This window comes from Schistocerca serialis, chromosome 4 (genome assembly GCF_023864345.2).
Source record: "Schistocerca serialis cubense isolate TAMUIC-IGC-003099 chromosome 4, iqSchSeri2.2, whole genome shotgun sequence".
NCBI lineage: Eukaryota > Metazoa > Arthropoda > Insecta > Orthoptera > Acrididae > Schistocerca > Schistocerca serialis.
Window position 1 is genome coordinate 777,462,844 of NC_064641.1, and position 24,035 is coordinate 777,486,878.

General features: G+C 42.5%; 1 protein-coding gene across 1 annotated transcript in view; it reads left to right on the forward strand.

The window, feature by feature from the left end:
- The first annotated feature begins 1,844 nt into the window (after nt 1-1,844).
- Nucleotides 1,845-24,035, forward strand: part of LOC126474761 (uncharacterized) — a 197,167-nt gene continuing 174,976 nt past the window's right edge. The window contains exon 1 of the mRNA XM_050102237.1: nt 1,845-1,943. Within this exon, the coding sequence (XP_049958194.1) occupies nt 1,859-1,943 (85 nt within the window). The 5' untranslated portion in view covers nt 1,845-1,858. The remainder of the gene's footprint in view (nt 1,944-24,035) is intronic.

Here is a 24,035-nt window from a genome sequence, read left to right on the forward strand (position 1 = left end):
TGGAAATCTAGAAGTGTGGAATCAATCTGGGATTCCTTGTCGATAACACTTACACTTCCTGTGAGTAAAGAACTAGCTGTGTTTCACAAAAACGATGTTTTCTAAATCCGTGTTGACTGTGTATCAGTAGGCCGTTCTCTTCGAGAAAATTCATAATGTTTGAACACAATATCCGTTTCAAACTCTTGCAGCATATCGACGTCAATGATATGGGCTTGTAATTTAGTGGCTTGCTGCTGGCTTTCTTGAAACTGATGTGACCTGTGCAACTTTGGGTACGAATCTTTCCTTCTTCGGTGTTCTGTTTTGCTTTCAGTTCTGAATTTCTTGAAACAATTTCCTCCTCTTCTTTCAAGAAGTAACTATTAAAAATATTTGCTGCTTATGAAGGGTTTTTGCGGCGAATCTCGGCTACGCGCCTGATACGACTTTTCTTTTTCTTAGAATGACAACTTGAGGTATATACACGCGAGAACTGTAATTTGTAAAACAATAACAACTTATTTTAAATTTACGTAACTGATCTCGCTTTACGGGATTTTGTTAGTGTTCATCCTAACGACTTACAGTTTTGACCTTTGCAAGACAATGAATAAAAAGAATCCATTTTGTATCAGATGAATTCCCGTTGGCGGAAAACAGTTAACAGTTTTATGGCGAAACGTTATTCGAGTTTACCAGAATTAATGAAGCCAAATTTTTATTGCCACAGAAAGTCACTGCTTGTGTATTTTATCTATACTCTGCAAACCACTGTGAAGTCAGTGGTAGAATGGACTTCCCCATTGCATCACTAATTAGTTTTTGCATTCCATTCACGCACGATGGAGCGCTGAAAGAATGACACCTGAAGCACCCGTGTGCATGCCGTAAGTGGTCCAACCAGTTTCGCGATCCCTGTGGAAGCGACACATAGGGGGTTGTAGCACAATTCTAATGTAATCAATTAAAAAGCTACTACTTGAAACTTTTTAACTAGGCTTTCACGGGACAGTTTGCGTCTATACTCGTGTGTCTGCCAGTTCATTTCTTTCAGAATCTCCGTGCGTGTTTCCCAGAAGTCAAACCTGTGCCCATTCGTGCTGCCTTTCTTTGTACATGTTCAACGTCTCCTGTTAGTCGTATTTGGTGCAGGTCCCACAAAACGTGAATCATATTCGAGGATGTATCGCACGAGTGTTTTGTATGCAGTTTCCTTTGCAGTGCTACGTCACGGTTACTGTGTGCTCGTCCTACAGTTCTCACCTTGCGGTGATTTCTTCTCCTGTAGTCTGGTCCCCACGACTTCCCTGTTGAAAACAAATTCTGTTCCTACACTGGAAAAGCTGTAGTAGAACCATTAGGGTTATGCGAATCCAACGGGTGTAACAAATGTTTATCAGTATCAGGTTAACTGCTTGGTTGATAGACAGGTAGTTTGTGAGTGAAAACGTCGATATACTGGCACTTGTTTCATACAGAAACACTGCCAGGCCCGTGCTAATACACACATAAAGTTTTGCATCACCCCAGTTCCCAGAACTCCTGAAGATAGACGTTGACTGTGGATATTGCATCACAGACACAGTTCCTTTGACTGTTCAGAGATGTCACTATATCCGCCCAGAGATGTAAACAACCTTGCATGAGCAGCGCCTATTAGACGGAGGTGGTCCGACAGCCGATCAGTTACCAGTTCCACCAGGGAGGAGGTACACGGCTCGTGTTGTCTGTAGTTCAACGAAGCCTAGACGGTCAATATCGCGTTACGATTGCGTCCGCATTGTTACTTTGTGCCAGGATGGGCTCTGAGCAATGGAAGTGTCCACCTCCGAATGTCTGGCTGTGTGGTGGTACAGCATGCTATGTGTGCTTTTCCATGAGCAATAAAAAGGGCGGAAATGGTGTTCATGTTGATCTCTATTACAATTTTCTGTACAGGTTCCGGAACTCTCGGAATCGAGGTGAGCCAAAACTCTTTTTGATGTGTGTATAACAAGGGAAGTCAGAGCTCGCTCGGAAAAATATAGGTGTTCAATTTTTCCGCGCGCTGTTCGGGAGTGTGATAATAGAGAATTATTGTGAAGGTGTCACTTAAGTGCGATTTGCAGAGTATCCTTGTAGACGTAGATTTAGATGTAGAATACAGAGAAAATTTAATGAAGTGATCCTGAATAGTAAAAGTTTGTATGAAGTTAGTAGTATCTCTAATAAGGCACTAACCAGTTGTTGTCCTATAACATGCAGTGTCCTCGATCACCTGTATAATTTATCATTAGTTCGGGTAATTACTCGGACAGATGGAAATAGGCAATTGTCAGGACACTATAAGAAATGGGACTTTATAGCTGTCAGTTTTTACAAGTCAGACACTTCTCATCATTTTCTACAAAGTTGGAGAAAGTTACGTACTTGAGGGTTGGCACCCAGCTGAATACTACGGCGATATTTAGTCAATCACAGTTTGGATTTCAAAAGGGCTACTCTACCGAGGGAGCTGTTTTCACTTACTCTGAGTAGATAATAAAAGTTTTACCTTATAAAATATCAGTTGAGATCTAAAACTTTCTGAAGATATTTTACTATGCCAGTCGTAATATTCTGTTAGATACGTTATATTTTTGTGGGATTATGCTTCTGCAGAAACCCAATTGCATTCCTATTTCCGAAATAGGATGCGAGAAGTTATATTACGATGTTGAGTAATTGAAAAAGGGCGAGCATAACATCTTCAGGGAGAAATCGCAATGGGTGTTCGGCGTACTTTGACCAGCTGCCCAAGTTCTATTGTAATAATAAATGTCTGCTTCAGTAAGAGTTAGTCCTTCTTGCAGATGAAACTAGCGTTATTGCCACGCCGACCAAAGAAGCACGTGCAGGGAAAATGGTAAATGGATGTTTTCGTTAAAGTTATTGACTGATTAACTACCTTCAAATTTTGAAAGAAACACGGAGCATCCAGTTTTGTACTGTCAAAACACCCACTCTTGTTAAATAGCCTACCAACGAATAATAATAATAATAATAATAATAATAATAATAAATAAGGTAGAAAATTATATGCAGAGGTGGACAGAGTTAAATGTAATGACCTTTCTTTCGAATTCTTACTTCAAATCCAGTTGCATGGTATTACCCATTATGGAGTACGCGTGTCCCGAGTGGGCCTATGCTGCTTCTGTCATTACGGTATGGCTGCTTCAGATGAGATACAGAAGCTGCAAGTGCTGCAGAAAACAGCCTTGCGTCGAGCGTTACACGCCCAGTACTTCGTTAGGTTTGCCGAATTGCACCGTATACACATGTAGTAGTTACGTCACTTAAACGATCGGCACCTTCATTTCATTTTTTATAGTTTATTAATAATGCTTAGTCTGTTCACATGTAATCCCTCTTTACTTATGAGGTACGCAGTGTTCAAGTACCAAAATTTGGAATATTCTGAGTAGAGAAACGTAAATTTACTTTTCCATTTTTAGTCACATAGGTACCGTACCATCATAATTTTTCAAGGATGATGTTGCTTTTAAAACTTTAGTTCATTTTTTACTTGTTTGTGTTAACGTCCAATTATGCCACAATAATTGTTTCAATGTTTACAAGAGTAAGCCATGCACGTGCCTTTAGGAGAAACGCAACTATGTTGCTCAAGAGTGTTTCAACTGTTGGATATACAGCAGCTTTTGTATGTCTTAGAGAAGAACGTAGCAACTAAAAAATAATTATCTATCCTTTTTGTAATTTCGGTTCCAAGCTCCTCTCAAGTTTCTCATTAATTTAGTTCATTTCATAACTCACTTCACGTATGTTTTATATCAAATTACGTCATTTTATCGATATTTTCAGGTCATGTTAATAATTTTCCAAGTACTTCTAGGTCATAAAAAATCGTGCGCTGCGATTACGAGTCATTTTTCATAATAGTAAAATAAATGAATTCTCACTAGGAGTGGCTGCTCCCCACTGGCATCCCCCTACGGGTGCCCCTGGTCCTACGTTCTTAGATGTGCGTATTGAGGAATACATAAACTGGAAAAAATTCGCAGTATCTCTCGTGAAACGTTTGCCATAACTGCTAACATTGTGATCCTTCAAATCAATTAGTTAACATAGTTTGCTTATTTTCATTCACTGCCAGGGTGGTTGTTGTTGTTGTGCTCTTCAGTCCTGAGACTGATTTGATGCAGCTCTCCATGCTACTCTATCCTGTGCAAGCTTCATCTCCCAGTACCCACTGCAGCCTACATCCTTCTGAATCTGCTTAGTATTCATCTCTTGGTCTTCCTCTACGATTTTTACCCTCCTCGCTGCCCCCCAATACTAAACTGGTGATCCCTCGGTGTCTCAGAACATGTCCTACCAACCGATCCCTTCTTCTAGTCAAGTTGTGCCACAAGCTCCTCTTCTCCCCAATTCTATTCAATACCTCCTCATTAGTTATGTGATCTACCCATCTAATCTTCAACATTCTTCTGTAGCACCACGGGGTATTGGAGAGTAACGCGGGTGTACGCCACCCTCCAACTTGTTCCGAGGGGTGTACTGTCTCCTTACTACTGTATGAGAACATTTTCTTACCACAATAATTCACTTTCATCGTCTCTCTTAATTATTCTTGTCTTTCTTTAATTATTCTCAATTCTGAGTCATAAGTCGTACAACATACTAGCTCTGAAGTCAACTAAGCATTGCTAAATGGCCCAGACAAACACATTAAAAAATGAACGGTAAACATGAAGTGCGTAGAGTCGGGCACACGCCGTGCTAGTGTACATTGTCATTTTAGATACCCACGTCCTGTAACATGTTCCACGGAAATAACGTCTGACAACATTTTAACTCCCTTCTTCCTCATGCTGATGTTGCATTCTTTAATTATGCGTCCAAACTTGACTCCTATCTGAAACCTAAGCTGTAAGATAAGACATTAGTAAAATAAATCAATTTCCGCCTCCTTACACTGATATTGCATTCTTCAATGATGCAACAGCACTATGAAATGTCGGGATTTATTTGATCCTTTGCATAGCTATTACAGTGCAGCAAACAGTAGATCTACAGATATAAATTATTTTCAGTTATTTTTGTGCCTTTCTTCTGTATGTTTACGGTCCCATTGTTAACCGTTTGAATCGTTAGTCACGCTACAGCCAGCACAGGTATTGCGGTTTAATTTTCTTCTCAATGAAGTGATGGGCGTTGCAGCGAACAGTTCTGTTGATTCTACTTATTACTTCGATATTCTAAAGCCTGCAATATTATATTTTTACATGATTAGTATACAAATTGTGCTAATAATTGAAAGGGGTCATTTTTAAGTATGAAACGCAGTACAGTAGATTATTTCTGTAAGTCTAGTTCGGCGGTTTCAACTACAGACGAGTGGTGGAGGGTAATTTATGTACCACTGTCACTTCCCTCCTTTCCCTGTTCCAGTTGCGAATAGTTTGTGGGAAGAACTATTGCCGGTTAGCCTCCGAGCAGGCTGGAACCTCTCTAACTTTATCTTCATGGTCTTCTCGCAAGATATATGTAGGAGGAGGCAATATATTCATTGACTCTTCTAGGAATGTAAGCTTTCGGAACTTTTAACAATAAACCACACCGTAATGCAGAACGTATCTCTCGTAGCGTCCGCCACTAGAGGCGACTGAGCACTTCTGTGACGCTGTCGTGCTTACTAAAGACCCTACAACAAAACGTGCTGCTCTTCTTTGGATTTTCTCTTTTTCCTCTATCAGTCCTATCTAGTACTGATCCCATGCTGATGGACAGTATTCAAGTATTAGTCAAATGAGTGTTTTGTAAGCTACTTCCTTTGTTGATGGACTACGTTACCTGACGACTCTTCCAATGAATCTCATTCTTGCATCTGCTTTAAATGGTTCAAATGGCTCTGAGCACTATGGGACTCAACTGCTGAGGTCATTAGTCCCCTAGAACTTAGAACTAGTTAAACCAACTAACCTAAGGACATCACACACATCCATGCCCGAGGCAGGATTCGAACCTGCAACCGTAGCGGTCTTGCGGTTCTAGACTGCAGCGCCTTTAACCGCACGGCCACTTCGGCCGGCCTGCATCTGCTTTACTTGCGATTAATTTTATGTGGTCCTTCCATTTCAAATCGCTACATATCCATACTCTAGATATTTTATGGTAGTAACTGCTTCCACTGACTGTTGTGCAATTGTGTAATCATACAGTAGAGTGCCTTTCTGTCTGTATATACCAAATTTGTTACATTTATGTTGCGGGTCAATTGCCACTCCCTCCTCCAAGTGTCGATTGTCTGCCGGTCTTCCTGCATTTCGGCTACAATTTTCTAACGTCGCGACTTCCATGTACAACAGCATCATCCGCGAAAAACCTCGGGGAACTTCCGGCATTACTACTAGGTCACTCATATTGTGAAAACTCATGGTCTTACAATACTCGCTGGGGCACGCCCGAAATGGCTTTTATGTTTGAAGACTTCTCTCCGTAGAGATTGAGATGCTGTGTTACGTTTGCTATAAACAATTCGATCCAGTCACACTGTTGGTCTGATATTTCGTACGCTCGTATTTTATTCATTAGACGACAGTGAGGAACTGTACCGAATACCTTCAAAGAACACATCACCCACTGGGCGCCTGTGTATACTCCTTTCTGGGTCTCTTGGACGAATAGAGCGAACTGAGTTTCACACGATTGTTGTTTTCGGAGCCCATATTGGTTCCTACAAAGAATATTGCTGCTGGTGTTGGCAAGTGTGCCACGATTGTCATGCGAATATGGAATCGATAGTTTATGAAGGCCATAATCAATGGGGATTGCTAGAAGACAAATGTAAGGATGTAGAGGCATATCTCACTAAGGGTAAGATATACTGCCTACAGGAAAATTAAAGCGACTTTTGAAGAAAAGAGAACAGCTTGTATGAATATCAAGCGCTCGGGTGGAAAACCAGTTCTAAGCAAAGAAGAGAAAGCAGAAAGATGGAAGGAATATATAGAGGGTCTGTACAAGGGTGATGCACTTGAGGACAATTTTATGGATATGGGAGAGATACTCCGTGAAGAGTTTGACAGAGCACTGAAAGACCTAAGCCGAAACAAGGCCCCGGGAGTAGACAACATTCCATCAGAACTACTGATAGCCTTGGGAGAGCCGACCCTGACAATACTCTACCATCTGGTGAGCAAGATGCGCAATACCCTCAGACTTCAAGAAGAATATAATAATTCCAATCCCAAAGAAAGCAGGTGTTGACACATGTGAAAATTACCGAACTATCAGTTTAATAAGTCACAGCTGCAAAATACTAACGCGAATTCTTTACAGACGAATGGAAAAACTGGTAGAAGCCGACCTCGGAGAAGATCAGTTTGGATTTCGTAGAAATGTTGGAACACGTGAGGCAATACTGACCCTACGACTTATCTTAGAAGAAAGATTAAGGAAACGCAAACCTATGTTTCTAGCATTTGTAGACTTCAGAGAAAGATTTTGACAATGTTGACTGGAATACTCACTTTCAAATTCTGAAGGTGGCACGGGTACAATACAGGGAGCGTAAGGCTATTTACAATTTGTACAGAAACCAGATGGCGGTTATAAGAGTCGAGAGGCATCAAAGGGAAGCAGTGGTTGGGAAGGGAGTGAGACAGGGTTGTAGCCCCTCCCCGATGCTATTCAATCTGTATATTGAGCAAGCAGTAAAGGAAACAAAGATAAAGTTCAGAGTAGGTATTAAAATCCATGGAGAATAAATAAAAACTTTGAGGTTCGCCGATGACATTGTAATTCTGTCAGAGACAGCAAAGGACTTAGAAGAGCAGCTGAACGGAATGGACAGTGTCTTGAAAGCAGGATATAAGATGAATATCAACAAAAGCAAAACAAGGATAATAAAATGTAGTCGAATTAAATCGGGTGATGCTGAGGGTATTAGATTAGGGAATGAGACGCTTAAAGTAGGAAACGAGTTTTGCTATTTGGGGAGCAAAATAACTGAAGATAGTAGAAGTAGAGAGGATATAAAATGTAGACTGGCAATGGCAAGGACAGGGTTTCTGAAGAAGAGAGATTTGTTAAAACCGAGTATAGATTTGTCAAAGTCGTTTCTGAAAGCATTTTGTATGGATTGTGGCCATGTATGGAAGTGAAACGTGGACGATAAGTAATTTGGCCAAGAACAGAATAGAAGCTTTCGAAATGTGGTGCTATAGAGGAATACTGAAGATTAGATGGGTAGATCACACAACTAATGAGGTATTGATTAGAACTGGTGAGAAGAGGAGTTTGTGGCACAACTTGACTAGAAGAAGGGATCGGTTGGTAGGACATATTCTGAGGCATCAAGGGATCACCAATTTAGCATTGGAGGGCAGTGTGGAGGGTAAAAATCGTAGAGGGAGACCAAGAGAGGAATAGACTAAGCAGATGCAGAGGGATGTAGGTTGCAGTAGGTACTGGGAAATGAAGCAGCTTGCACAGGATAGAGTAGCATGGAGAGCTGCATCAAAAACCAGTCTCTGGACTGAAGACGACAACAATCAACATCATGGTGGTTCTCTATGGCTCCTAGCAAGTAACACCGGAGGACATATGGCTCACTCGGCCGTGCAAGTTCGTACCGCCACGTCACTTACCTTCGGTCAGGAAATGGGATTGTTTGCGGCAAGACAGGTATTCACATGGCCAGTGTATTGGCGTCCAGTGTACCACATACTGTCAACAAGATAACCATAATGAGATTTTCACTCTGCAGCGGAGTGTGCGCTGATATGAAACTTCCTGGCAGATAAAAACTTTTTAATTTGTTTTAATCTGCCAGGAAGTTTCATATCAGCGCACACTCCGCTGCAGAGTGAAAATCTCATTCTGGAAACATCCCCCAGGCTGTGGCTAAGCCATGTCTCCGCAATATCCTTTCTTTCAGGAGTTCTAGTTCTGCAGGTTTCGCAGGAGATCTTTTGCAAAGTTTGGAAGGTAGGAGATGAGGTACTGGCAGAAGTAAAGCTTTGAGGACGGAGCGTGAGTCGTGCTTGGGTAGCTCAGTTGGTAGCGCACTTGCCCGCGAAAGGCAAAGGTCCCGAGTTCGAGTCTCGATCGGGCACACAGTTTTAATCTGCCAGGAAGTTTCAAGATAACCATAGTTCGCAGCTTCCTAGGATGCGGCAGCAGCGGTAGGCAAGCCGCCAATGCTGCATCCAGCGAAAATACTGGAGACTGATCTGTATAATTATCGAGCATATGTGCGGGTTAAACATTAAAATGTTATTCCTGGTGAACCTCTCGATGTGACATTATGTTTTACCTGACTTGCTGGATTGGCCTCAAGTAATGTGGAGATGATGGTCCTCATACTGCTGCAGAGAAAATTCTCACAGGAGGTCAGGGCAATGTGTCGCCGGCCTATGGTGTGGTTGATGGCCCAGTTCCATTATGACTTTTCGTACAAGGCACGTGTACTCTGCTGCATTCTGTCCTGCAGGAATTTTAGTGTCTTCGTGCAGCTCAAGAGTAGAACACAATCTTCAGAGGCGCAGAGCCAGTTTGAGTACCTCGATCTGCATCTACATCCATACTCCGCAAGCCACCTGGCGGTATGTGTGTCAGTGGCAATGTGAGAGTCAATGATCTTCACCCACACCAACACTGTCTGACCATTGTTAGGTAGAGCTGTACCGGAGTGGCACCACATCGTTTGTCCATACGAGTCTTGATTCTGCAGACAGCATCACGAAGGACGTGTCTGCATGTATAGCTTCCAAGGATAATGAAAGTTGCCAGATTGCATTCTCATCATCATACATGCCCAGTACGTGATGTGACAGTATGTGGTGCTATTGGCTCTGGTTTGCATGGGCGACGATTTGGACAGCAGGCGTTACATTTCGGACGTGTTAAGATTGGTGACTGTGGCCTAGTTCGAGATCTCATAGACTTTATGCTTCAGCCAAATAACGCAAGATCACATGTTGCCTGAGCTGTCTGTACTTGCCTCGATGCAAAGGGCTCTCGACTGTTGACGTTGTCAACACTTTCTCCACATCTCTCAGCCATTAATACCAATTGGTCATGGGCTGCCGAGGGACTCACATGCTGACATTTGCCAACCACTATGACTGATAAACTCTAGGATAGTACTGTCCCAGCATGCAATGATTTACGCGTATGTGTTATACATGTTCAGTTCGACTCGACATTCAATTACTTGAGAGCCATCGTTAATGCCAGAGGTGGCAGCTCTGTATTCTAAATTCCGCACCCTGTGTACCCTCAAATCACCGACAAACTTTTCATGAACTTCTCCTAATCTACTGTATACACTTAATGAGTTCTTTGTTTTGTCGTGTTGACAGCGAATAGCCAAGTCATGTACACGCTATTGAAAGTGGGCTACAGTAAAGACGGAACTTTGGCGCGGCAGAAGGAGGCACGAGATTCACACGGTGGGCCAGAGGAGAGCAAAGTGGAGAACCTATAAAGTAAGTTGTTTGACAAGATTTGTGAGGCGAAGTTCTTAGATGATAAAAGAATAAATAAGGTGACAGAATTTATCAGGCGAAGTCCTTAGACTATAAAGGAATGAATAGGGCAACCGAATTAATGAAACAAAGATCTTAGACGAAAACGATAATCAGGGTTATGCAGTTAATGAAGAAAGGTCGTTAGGCAATAAAAGGGTAGGTGGAGAGAGAGAGAGAGAGAGAGAGAGAGAGAGAGAGAGAGAGAGAGAGAGAGGGGGTGGGGAGGGGAGGGGGGGAATGGGGGGAAGGGTGGGAGGGGACTGCGCTACAAGAAGCCAATATAAGGCTTATGACGTACTTATTCACCATATAGGGAAAGGCGTCCTACGCGCTGTACACAACCTCTGGAAGATATCTGAAGAATAGTGAACCAAGGTACTCATAGGTAATAAGGCGAGGTGAAGCCTTCTACATTACGTCATGTCAGGGACTGGCGGCATCGAAGGGAAAGGCGAACAAAATGCTAAGATCTGGAGCCCAGAGGAGAAAATATGTGGACAGAGATAGGTCGGCAGAAGTTGGTGGGCAAACGGTAGGCAGTCGGAGTTACAGGCTGGAATAGCTGGGAGGGAGTCAGACAGCTGCGAGGCTACATTGGTCTTTGATTTATACGAGGAATCTGTAAGTTGACGGGACAGTGATATGCATTCACTGTCACTGTGTAAAGTGCTTTAAGAATGAAATTTTCACTCTGCGGCGGAGCATGCGCTGGTACGACAATCCTGGCAGATTAAAACTGTGTGCAGGACCGAGACTCGAACTCGAGACCTTTATCTTTCGTGGTCAAATGCTCTACCAGTATAGCAGCTTGGATTTAGCTTGGAGGCACCTCAGCTAGGAAAGTTACTCTGTAAATTTAGATACAGAATAAACTTAAAAGTTAATTTAACATTTTTGTGTTATTTTCCTCGCCATTTTACAATCACCTATATCGCACTCACGGAATATACATCAGAGAATAAATTCCCTTTAACAAGAACGCTTGTCGCGCAATCCCTAGCAGAAACCACCCTCGGAACAAGTTGTTAATTTATTTATTTACACGTCAAGTTCCGTAGGACCAAATTGTGGAGCAAATCTCAAAGGTCATGGAACGTGTCAGTACATGAACTTACAATATAAAAATAAAAATGTTTATGAACCCGAAAAAAGTCAAGCCGTAGGAGTGACCCATGAGGAAACTCTTCAGTTTCGATTTGAAAGAGCGTGGATTACTGCTAAGAGTTTTTAGTTCTAGTGGTAGCTTATTGAAAATGGATGCAGCTGTATACTGCACACTTTCTGCACAACGCTATTCTCCAGGCTGTCCACTACATCCGCCGCCATCAGCGGATACAGTACGTAATCTGCTCAGATTCTCTCAGCTCTCTCCTAAGTCTCCAAGCTCTTTACCCTGTGCACCCTCTGGTCCACCGGATTCAGGACTGTCTGCGCTTGCTCCACCTGGGGGGCGTCTCAGTGGCGTTCCTCTGGCTCCCGGGACACGCTGATATCTGTGGAAATGAGGCGGCCGATATAGCGGCCAAGGCTGCAGTCTCTCTTCCTCGGCCAGCTATTCAGTCTCTTCCGTTTACCGATCTACGAAGCGGTTTATGTCGCCAAGTTGCTCATTTATGGCATGCGCATTGGTCAACACTTCCCCATAATAAATTGCGGGAAGTGAAAGCCCTTCCTTGCGCATGGACCTCTTCCTCCCGAACGCGTCGTCGGGAGGAGGTAATTTTAGCTAGACTCCGGATAGGGCACTGTCTTTTTAGTCATCGACATCTTTTAAGCGGTGATCCTCCCCCATTCTGTCCCCACTGCTCTCAGCCGTGGACGGTCAGACACTTTTTAATTGAATGCCCCTATTTTAATCCGTTACGCTCCCGTCTACAGCTATCGCCTGATCTATCGTCGATTTTAGCAGATGACACGCGCTCAGCTGACCGCGTTCTACAGTTTATTAGTGACAGTGAAATGACGTCAGTCATTTGAAGCCTTTTTTTTGGGGGACAACCACCCCCTTTCTATAGTGGATTTTTAAGCATTCCTTCTGCCTTTAGTTTCTCAAATTTTATGACTTTGTTCCCATTGCTGCTGATTTTAAATTTCGTTTTTTTCCTGTTTCCTACGTCACGGGCTGGGCGCTAATGACCATAGAAGTTTTGCGCCCTAAAACCACAAACAAAAAAAAAACAAAAAAAAAACTTTCTGCACAAGAGTCAAGGAAGTCCGATCCAAATGCAGGTTTGATTTCTGCCTAGTATTAACTGAGTGAAAGCTGCTCATTCTTGAGAATAAGCTAATATTGTTTACAAGCAATGACAGTGAGGAATATGTCTTGAGAGGCCAATGGCAAAATACCCATACTTGCGAATAGAGTTCGACAAGAGAAACGTGAACTTACACCGTCATTGCCCGAACAGCCCGTTTCTGAGTCAAAAATATCATTTTTGAATGGGAAGAGTTACCCCAAAATATAGTACCATACGCCATAAGCGAATGAAAATAAGCAAAGAGACTAATTTTCGCGTCGAACGATCATTCACTTCAGATACCGTTAGAATATTAAAAATGGCAACTTGAAGTCTTTGAACATGATCATGAACGTGTGCTTTCTTCGACAGTTTAGTATTTAACTTAACATCTAGAAATTTGAAGTGTTCAGTTTCACTAATCATATGCCCATTCTGTGAAATTAAATCCTCAGGTTTTGTTGAACTGTGTGTTAGAAACTGTAAAAACTGAGTCTTACTGTGATTGAGCGTTAGTTTATTTTCTACAAGCTATTAATGTATGTCATGAACTGCACTATTTGAAAAAGACCCATGTTGCACACAACATCCTTACTACCAAGTTAGTGCCATCAGCAAACATATATTTTAGAGTCACCCATAATACTAGTGGGCATATCATTTATATAAATAAAGGAGTGGTCCCGACACTAATCCCTGGGGCATCCCCACTTCCTGGTGGTGCAATTTAAATGGCCAGCAGTACTACGCATCCGCCATAACAGGACTCTATAGCAGTGTACGTGCTTTGCTGGAAGTTACTTGAGGTTCTGTGTGTCTAGTTCCACAGACTCTGTACGAATGGCACTCTGGCCTTAGGCAGTTCCCTCGCGCAGCTCATCTACTAGAAGGTTTTACTGTACTAAAGTACTTTGGGGCTCTACTAGTATCTACTTCCGGCATAGACACCCTAATTAGCTTATCAAGTGGCTTTTGAACAGCAGTGGCACTTCCTACTGTAACAGCGTACATATGAATTCACCTTTATGAAAGAAAGTGGCTGCCTAAACGGCCGCTTAGGTCTACGAACTAGACGCAGCACAGCCAGCTAGCTGTGTTTGGATACTGTGACAGCGTCCAGGACACGATGGATCACACTGACAACGTGTTTCATCAACTCGCTGAGCCATTTGTCTCAAAATGGTCTTGTCAGCTTAGAAGGCAGATTCTATTGCAGTGGAGTGAGGAATACCTCTCCAATTCAAGGCAAACGACCAGCCTGTGAATGTTTAGATGCAGGCCATCTATAGAAAGCCTTGCAGCCGTTCTTGCAGCAAGAGGAGAAGCCCATAGAGATATTACAGACTTCAGGAGGAGATTGTACCAGAAGTTCAACTAAACCACTCTGTGAGAATGTAGACGCCAATGCAGCCGTCAAACGGTGCACTGCATCTTGAAGCGCTGCGAGCAGCACATTAAATGTGTGTGTCTGGGGCAGTCGCTAATTGCTCTCAGCTCTTGTGAGAGCCTATTGAAAGTGAATGGAAATGCAGTATTTCGACTTCTGAATTAAACAGCTACAACAATGGACAGTTGTACGCAGTAATAGATTGTTAGGAAGGTTTTGTCAGTATTTCACTTCATCAGTGAAGTTAGACGTTTTCTTTGTAATCTACAAAATGACTTCCTCGACAGAAGAAAAAATTGAAACTGTGGAAGCATGTGTGAAAACAGGTTCGATTATGAAAACTCTCAAAATTTTAAAGATCAAGTATCCGGATAGAGGACTACCAACAAAGAGAGCAATGTAGAGTCTGTATAGAAACTGGTACATCTAGGGATCTGTGCAAAAACGAGAGGAGTTTTACATTTCAGTTCTCATACCAGAAGGTATTGCAGACATTCGCAGGAGAATCACTCAGAGCCCAGAGAAGTCTACACGGAATTGGCCCAACAAGCGCATGTAAGTGTGAGGAGTTGCCAGTGGATATTGAAAAGTCTTAATTTGAAGACGTGTCGTGCGACGATTGTGCAGCAATTACGGGAGGATGAGAGTCAGAAACATGTAAATTACTGCATGTGGCGTTTGAATAACATCGATAGTTTTACACCCTTTCCATTACATCACGAGTGATGATGCAATGGTTGTGTGTTAGCAACCACTCCACGATGAAAAAAATTGGAGTTTTATGCGACGTAACAGGAATGATTATTATTTTTTGACACTTCCCGAAACAATGTTCCATATATAAAGAAATTAATACATTTTGTGCTCAATTCACTGAATATGAAAGATGGGTATCTCTGAAAGAAAGGTATCTCTGGAACGAGTCCATGATGTCTTCATTGAGGAACGATCTGTCAGCAAACATTTATGGCCACATCTTTTAAAAAAAAAAAAAAAAAAAAAAAAAAAAAATGTTCAAATGTGTGTGAAATCTGGTGGGACTTAACTTCTAAGGTCATCAGTCCCTAAGCTTAGACACTACTTAACCTAAATCATCCTAAGGACAAACACACACACACACACACACACACACACACACACACACACATATGCCCAAGGGAGGACTAGAACCTCCGCCGGGGCCAGCCGCACAGTCCATGACTGCAGCGCTTGACCGCTCGGCTAATCCCGCGAGGCCCACCTCTTTCGCCGGGTCTGACAACATGTGGTGACACATGAAGAGCAATGTCTATGAAACCAATCCACACACAATACAGGAACTGAAAGACATCAGCCGTGAAATTGCCGCCGTGGATATCCGAACGTTGCGCCGGATGTATCTGAATATGCTTAGACGTCTACAGCTGTGTATTGGCATTGGAGGGGTAGCTTTTAGTATCTTCTACGAATGTGTTTTTCACTGTAAATATACAGTAAGTTAATTTCAGTTCTTCTTTTCTGTAATTTCACTGTATTTCCTTATACTTACACGGGCCACTTTTATCTGCGTCATCCTTTTTTTAGCGCTTGATATTATTTGCAATTAGGGATACAGACATAATAAACAAACACTACCCAAAATTATAACACTAACCAAAACGGCCTTGCTGTGCTGGTACTGCGAACGGTTGAAAGCAAGGGGAAACTACAGCCGTAATTTTTCCCGAGGGCATGCAGCTTTACTGTATGGATTAGATGGGTAGATCACATAACTAGTGAGGAGGTACTGAATAGAATTGGAGGGAAGAGAAATTTGTGGCACAACCTGACTAGAAGAAGGGATCGGTTGGTAGGGCATATTCTGAGGCATTAAGGGATCACCAATTTAGTATTGGAGGGCAGCATGGAGGGTGAGAATCGTAGAGGGAGACAAGGAGATGAATACACTAAACAGATTCAGAAGGATGTAGGTTGCAGGATGTACTGGAAGATGAAGCTTGCACAGGATATAGGAGCATGGAGAGCTGCATCAAACCTCTCTCTCTGGACTGAAGAAAACTACTACTACTACTACTACTACTACTACTACTACTACTACTACTACTCTTTCACAAACAATGTAGGCATAAAAGAAACTACATGGCACTTCAAGACGATCAATCTAGTGTAGAGCCGATGCAGATGCCTGCAGGACGTCAGTCCAGTTTCCCTTATAATAGCGCAAAGGAAATTCGCTGCAAAGATGATCGATGACTGTCTCGTTGCGCCAGGCCCACAGTGCGGAGAGTACACTTGTAGATAAATGTAACTTACTGTCATCTTGATGTAGCAGATGTTGTGGACCTGTTTGCAACTGATAGTTCCTCTGAAACCCTCTTTACACTGTGGCGAATGAAAGCGAACAAAAGCGAATGCCATCCACGTAAAATTTGTCAGTGTTCACTACCATTCCCTTGATTCTATGAACGGGTGCTTGTATTAGAAGGAACGGAAAAAAACACGAGATTACGATCATAGCCTATGCGCACGACGTTATTGGTTTTTGAACGCTGAGAATCGGCGCACAGGATACAACGCGAGATAGTTGGAGCCACGATGCAAAATTTTGGCATTCAGAGAGGATTATTTTGCATGTTGAGCTCATTGTTTTTGATGACGTACGCGAAGTGGCATAGAGAAGAAAGAATTTAGGTGTCTGAAATTGGACTTGGGCGTGTAAAGCATGCAGGAAGAAAGGGCAGTCAACGGTGTATTCAAGCTCCAGATTTCCTAAACTTATTCAAAAACTTTGTATATATGTCGGCTGACGCTTTTAACCAGCTTCTCATTACAATTGAGGAGGAAATTCAAAAGTGAAACATTAACCAGCGCTGGCCAGCGTAACCTGAGGGAATTCTAGCATTAGCACTCTGATTGTTAGCAACTGGAAACATTTACAACACTGTAGCGATTGTTTCGCATTTCGGTAACTGCTATATTGGGGACGGTTTCTGATGTCTGTAGTGACATATGCGAATCATTTCATGGGTTTAATTCAAGTACGTATGAGGAAGATGTCAATAAAATTTGCTTAATGATATATATATATATACGTTATTTACGGTAAATCATTTTTATTTATCATTAAAATTTTGTAACTTAACATTGATGCGTCGGCATGTAACTGCAGATATTACGACACAAATATCGAAAAAAGCAGCTTCTTCGTATATTTGTAATTTTAATAACCGTAATACCGGGTGGTTATAATTGAACTTACCCTACGTAGCACGTCATACCAAGGAAACTAATTACCGTACGAGGACCAAACTTGGTAACATTAATGTCAAAGGGCATAGGGAAGAGAGATAATGCAAAGTCAAATCAATTGAAACACTTCTAGTGTGCTGCTGCGGTACATCAACCATTACATACCGGTACAATTACTGTTACAGAAGAGGCTCAATATGGCGCTCATCAGTGTCTAGAAGAGCGTGAAAGAGCAGGATTGCATTCTGCACAGCAGAATGAAGAATGTCCTTTGGTATGCTGGCTACCTCTCCTGATATGCTGCGCTTAAGATCAGCACATGTGTGAACGTTCCCCTGGCAAACCCTGTCCTTCAGGTAGCCCCTAAACCTGAAATCGTAGATTGAGATGTGATCGTGCCGGCCGAGCATTTGGAAACGATTGGCTGATAATTCGATCGTTTCCACACAAGTTTTGGAGAACCAGATGAACTTCACCAGCGATGTATGGTGGCGCGCCATCTTGCATGAAAACTGAGTTCAATGCGCTTCTGTAGTGCGGACATATCGCAGTAACACTGGCCAGTCACACTGCACGTCTTTGGTCCTGAACGCCAACCTGAACAAAAATGAATGGGCCATTGATGAATGTAGCCTTGAAGCCACACCATACGGTGACACTTTCACCATACAGAGGAACTTCATGCTCAATGACTGGAGGTGAAGATCCCCACACTTCGCAATTCTGTCAGAAAAAAATGGGCTTCATCTGCCCATAGGATGGTCCAGGACCGGCCCTCGTCAGCTTCAATCCTTAACGAGAAAGTGGAGAGCGAAGTCAACACATCGTTTTGCGTCCCGTGGCGCAAGCTGTTGTACGATATGGATCTTGCACGGATACCATTTGAGAATGGTGCCTTCCGTACAGTGAACCGCGGAGTGTTCAACTGTCTTGACACAGCACGCGCACTGCCTGACGATCGGGAATTGCGGGCAACGTTGTCTGCCGTTGTTGTTGTTGTTGTTGTTGTCTTCAGTCCTGAGACTGGTTTGATGCAGCTCTCCGTGCTACTCTATCCTGTGCAAGCTTCATCATCTCCCAGTACCTACTGCAGCCTACATCCTTCTGAATCTGCGTAATGTATTCATCTCTTGGTCTCCCTACACGAGTTTTACCCTCCACGCTGCCCTCCAATACTAAATTGGTAATCCCTCGATGTCTCAGAACGTGTCCTACAAACCGATCCCTTCTTCTAGTCAAGCTGTGCCACAAGCTCCTGTTCTCTCCAATTCTATTCAATACCTCCTAATTAGTTATGTGATCTACCCATCTAATCTTCAGCATTCTTCTGTAGCACCACATTTCTAAAACTTCTCTTCTCTTCTTGTCTGAACTATTTATCGTCCACGTTTCACTTCCATACATGGCTACACTCCATACAAATACTTTCAGAAACAACTTCCTGACATTTAAATCTATACTCGATGTTAACAAATTTCTCTTCTTCAGAAACGCTTTCCTTGCCATTGCCAGTCTACATTTTATATCCGCTCTACTTCGACCATCATCAGTTATTCTGCTACCCAAATAGCAAACCTCCTTTACTACTTTAAGTGTCTCATTTCCTAATCTAATTCCCTCAGCATCACCCGATTTAATTCGACTACGTTCCATTATCCTCGTTTTGCTTTTGTTGATGTTCATCTTATACCCTCCTTTCAAGACAGTCCATTCCGTTCAACTGCTCTTCGAAGTCCTTTGCTGTCTCTGACAGAATTACAATGTCATCGGCGAACCTCAAAGCTTTTATTTCTTCTACATGGATTTTAATACCTAATCCGAACTTTTGTTTCCTTTATTGCTTGCTCAATATACAGATTGAATAACATCGGGGGTAGGCTACAGCCGGCCGGAGTGGCCGTGCGCTTCTAGGCGCTACAGTCTGGAACCGAGCGACCGCTACGGTCGCAGGTTCGAATCCTGCCTCTGGCATGGATGTATGTGACGTCCTTAGGTTAGTTAGGTTTAATTAGTTCTAAGTTCTAGGCGACTGATGACCTCAGAAGTTTAAGTCGCATAGTGCTCAGAGCCATTTGAACCATATGATAGGCTACAACCCTGTCTCACTCCCCATGCTCTAGAGTAGACATTAATGCTACTAAGTTTGGTACTCGTACGGTAATTAGTTTCCGTTTTATAAAGTGTTAAGTAGGGAAAGTTTAATTAAAACTACCCAGAATGTACGCATTCGCACTTATTTCCTTCCCACGAAATGTATTGTGGTTTTCCTTTTTGATGAAAACAATTGCAAACAATGATTATTCACTCCGTTCCAAACAGGTGAAAGCATCTAAGCAGAAATTATTCTCTTTCTTATAACGGCAGTAGGACCTTAGTGCCTCGCCAATTTTCTACCAGTCATATTTGTTTTCCTTCGGCATTGTGCTGTGGACCTCTTGGATCTTAGAAGTACGTATGGTGTCTATATTCTTTTCTCAGCAACATTACATTTTCTCCGGACAATTCCATTGCTCTCGCAAATCACGTCAACAACAACAAAAATAGATAAGAGACTAAAACTATCTGTACCGATTGCGGAAAGGATACGACCTCCTTTTGATGGTTCGCCAAAAAGACTAAAGACCAGCGGAACACGGGCGAATGCGAACTGAACACGATCAAAGGCCTCCTGTTCAGGCGCACCTAGCGTTTACCCTGGAGAGAATTCTCATTCACTATTGTACGATCGCTTGTGTTCGCTCTGTTGCAAAGGGGGTTTGACTTGCGGTCACTTGATGGACATTGCTCTGTATTAGTTTCAAATAATCTCACGCTGTCAAATACAAGTTTCACAAGCTCGTTAAACAGTCTACAAGAACCTAGTGAGTTGTCGTCACGCATGATACAGAAATCCACAATTTGTAGAGGGTCAGTCAAACTATTCTCTGCAGTCATAGAGGAAGTTTCCAGCTCCTTAAGCTGGGAAAATGAAGAGGCAATTGCCGTTGATGGATCTATCTGAATTACTTTTATTTTGCCTCTAGTTTTGCGGTTATTTGTGTTGTCGTTCCTCACTTCGCTGCCGCATGTTCAATGTGTGTGTTACTTTAGTCCTGTTTCGAGACAGCCGGTAATGCTGAAGTAATACAAAGACATTATTTACTGTGAGAAATGGTCGCCACTAGGCCCTATCACCTAGAAAATTATGAACAAAAGCTTGAATGTGAAGTTTGATTGTGAAGCCACTTTTTTTTTTTGGTTTGATAATTCGATAGGCGGGTTGCTGGGCACAATAGAATATCATTTACCAACGATTACGAAAAACCATTTTATTCTAGTAGAATTAATCCAAATTTAAATACGGTATAAATAATTGAACAGGTAGAAATAATCTAAAATCCTAATAAATAAATCTGTTACATTTAACTGTGTGCCCACTGGTGCTTTTCACGGAACCTAGCACACTCAAAAACAACACGCACCACGAACGAATTATCCGAATGGGACGGAAATGGGTGCATATGGAGTACATGTACATGCAAATGATTAGAATTTCAGAAAAATTGGATGAGTTATTCAAGAGAGAGAGAGCTTCACAAATTGAGCAGGTCAATAACGCGTTAATCCACCTGAGGCCCTTATGCAAACAGTTACTGGGCTTGACATTTATTGTCAGAGTTGCTGGATGTCCTTCTGAGAGACATCGTGCCAAATTCTGTCCAATTGGTGCGTTAGATCGTCAAAATCCCGAGCTAGTTGGAAAGTGCTACCCATAATAGTCCAAACGTTCTCAGTTGAGGAGAGATCCAGATTGTTTGCTGGCCAAGGTAGGGTTTGTCAGGCACGAAGACTAGCAGCAGAAACACTCGCCGCGTGCGGACGGACATTAAGCTAGCTGAAACTTAAGGCTAGGTTGGCTTGCCATGAAGGCAACAAAACGGGGCGTAGGGTATTGTCGACGTACCGCTGTGCTGCTAGGGTGGCGCAGATAACAACCAAAGTTGACTTGCCATGGAAAGAAATTACACCTCAAACCTTCACTTTTGGTTTTGGGCAGCACTGCAGGCGACATTCTGGTTGGTATCCCATTGCTGTCTGTGGCGTCTCAAGACACGTCTTCACCCATCTCACTGACTAGAATAGAATTGTCTGCGGCGATGTTCCGCTTCGAACTGAGCTCTGATGACCAGCAATACGTGTCTGGAGACACCCTGGACTGTGGTGGGATATCAAACTGACTGTCGCACGCCGTACGGCCCAAGAACCAGCAGTGATGTTCGGTGGTGCTATCTCCTTTCATAGCAAGACCCCTTTGTGTCCTTACAGCACAGTGGTACGTCGATGATATTCTACATACCGTTTTATTGCCCTTCATAAAAACCCACCCCGGGCTTACATTTCAGCAAGAGACTGCCCGCCCGCCTACGGAGTGTGTCTTCGTGCTTGCCAAGCCCTATGTTCGCTAGCAAAGTCGCCGGATCTCTCCTCAAATGAGAAAGTTTGGATCATTATGGGCAGCTCCCTCCAACCAGCTCGCAATTTTGACGATCTAACTCACCAATTGGACATAATTTGGCACGATATCCATCACAAGGACATCCAACAAATCTATGAACCAATGCCAAGCCGAATAACTGCTTGAATAAGGACCAGAGGTGGACCAACGAGTTACTGACTTGCTCAATGTACAAAGCTCTGTCTCTTGGAATAAATCATCCAATTTTTCTGAAATTGTAATCATTTATTTGTCTGTACATATAAATAACATCTACCAAATTTCCGCTCCATTTAGTCCATTTTTTTCTTTTTTCTTTTTTTTCCTTAGGATGTTGTAGCGTGGTGTTCCTGTCGCCTCTGTTACAATCGTATTTAAACACTGGGAGAACACTTGGTCCCCCTCCACATGCCAGGCCTCTTTTCCTTATACTGTACGCGAATTCTTTACAGACGAATGGAAAAACTGGTTGATGCCGACCTCGGGGAAGATCAGTTTGGATTCCGTAGAAATATTGGAACACGTGAGGCAATACTGACCCTACGACTTATCTTAGAAAATAGATTAAGAAAAGGCAAACCTACGTTTCTAGCATTTGTAGACTTAGAGAAACCTTTTGACAGTGTTGACTGAATACTCTCTCGAATTCTAAAGGTGGCAGGGCTACAATACAGAGAGCAAAAGGCTCTTTACAATTTGTACAGAAACCAGATGGCAGTTATAAGAGTCTAGGGCATGAAAGGGAAGCAGTGGCTGGGAAGGGAGTGAGACAGGGTTGTAGCCTCTCCCCGATGTTATTCAATCTGTATATTGAGCAAGCAGTAAAGGAAACAAAAGAAAAATTCGGAGTAGGTATTAAAGTCCATGGGGAAGAAATAAAAACGTTGAGGTTCGCCGATGACATTGTAATTGTCAGAGACATCAAAGGACTTGGAAAAGCAGTCGAACGCAATGGACAGTGTCTTGAAAGGAGGATATAAGATCAACATTGACAAAAGCAAACAGAGTATAATGGAATGTATTAGAATTAAGTCGGGTGATGTTGAGGGAATTAGATTGGCAAAGATGGCTAGCAAGCTGCCCAACACACACTTCAGCAGAGAAAAATCTGAAGAAGGCACCTACTTGGAGTCCCCGTTATACTGCGTTTCCGCGAAGTCGCGTTGGCTACGTATGCCTCTTAAAACCTCTGCTGTGTGTCATCTTATGTAGTGCAGATAGTTTCAACAAGAAATGGAACATCATAATAGGGTAAGTTCGAAAGAAGGCTTTAAAATAAATTACAACAGGACAAAGATGTATAATTGACATAAAGAAAGGAAAGTGCCTCAAATTGACAGTTAACTCATTTCCAAGTTTAGGGCCGTTGAACACAATGGATACATAAGAGGGTAAAGTAACAGGAGAATAAAAATTACCTGTAGTACTTGTGGCACAAATAATTCTCGAAGTTTCTGAAGAGGAAAGCTCATATTCAGTGTGCGGACAGTTTTGACTTAACGGCATTAAGACGTGGACTTGTAATATTAGTACCACTGTAAAACTGACGATTGTCCATCGAATTGATAGAAGAGGTGAACAAATGCATGAGAATTTAGAATGAGAGACAAAATTGTGGCTATTAGGAAACTGAAATAGTTGTAATAGGGTGGGATTGTGGATCTTGTCTGACCACGGCAAGGGAGACCCGCCACATTCCGCGTCGAGCACATCATAACCTCTTCACAATTACGAAAGCAAATAGTGGACACCCTACAACATTCTGTGTCGTCTCACGCCATTTTTTCAGAGACTAGCAGCCCCTGATCAGGGAATAACTGATCGATGGACAGGCTACTATAAACAGCACAAGAAAATCGGTTGTGTTTGAAGGGGGGCTGTGATTCGGAAGCATGGACTGGTGATAACTGGCGTCGCACTGTGTTTAGCAATGAATTGCGGTTCATCACTACCTGCGTGACTGTTGTCGACCAGCACAGCGCCGAACTGAAGAGGGGTTCCATTGTTCTGAAGAGACACAGCGATGTCTCTCCTACTTTAAAAACACAGCACTTAAAAAATAACAGTAATCTCAATAATCTAGGCTTTTGTTAGCAAACATTTTAGCTATTTCTTATGCTTACAAATGGGTAACAATATTTTTTACATTTCGTCGAAATAACTGTCCACGGTGATTAGATTTAAACTGTAGTTATTGTTATGAGGTTTGA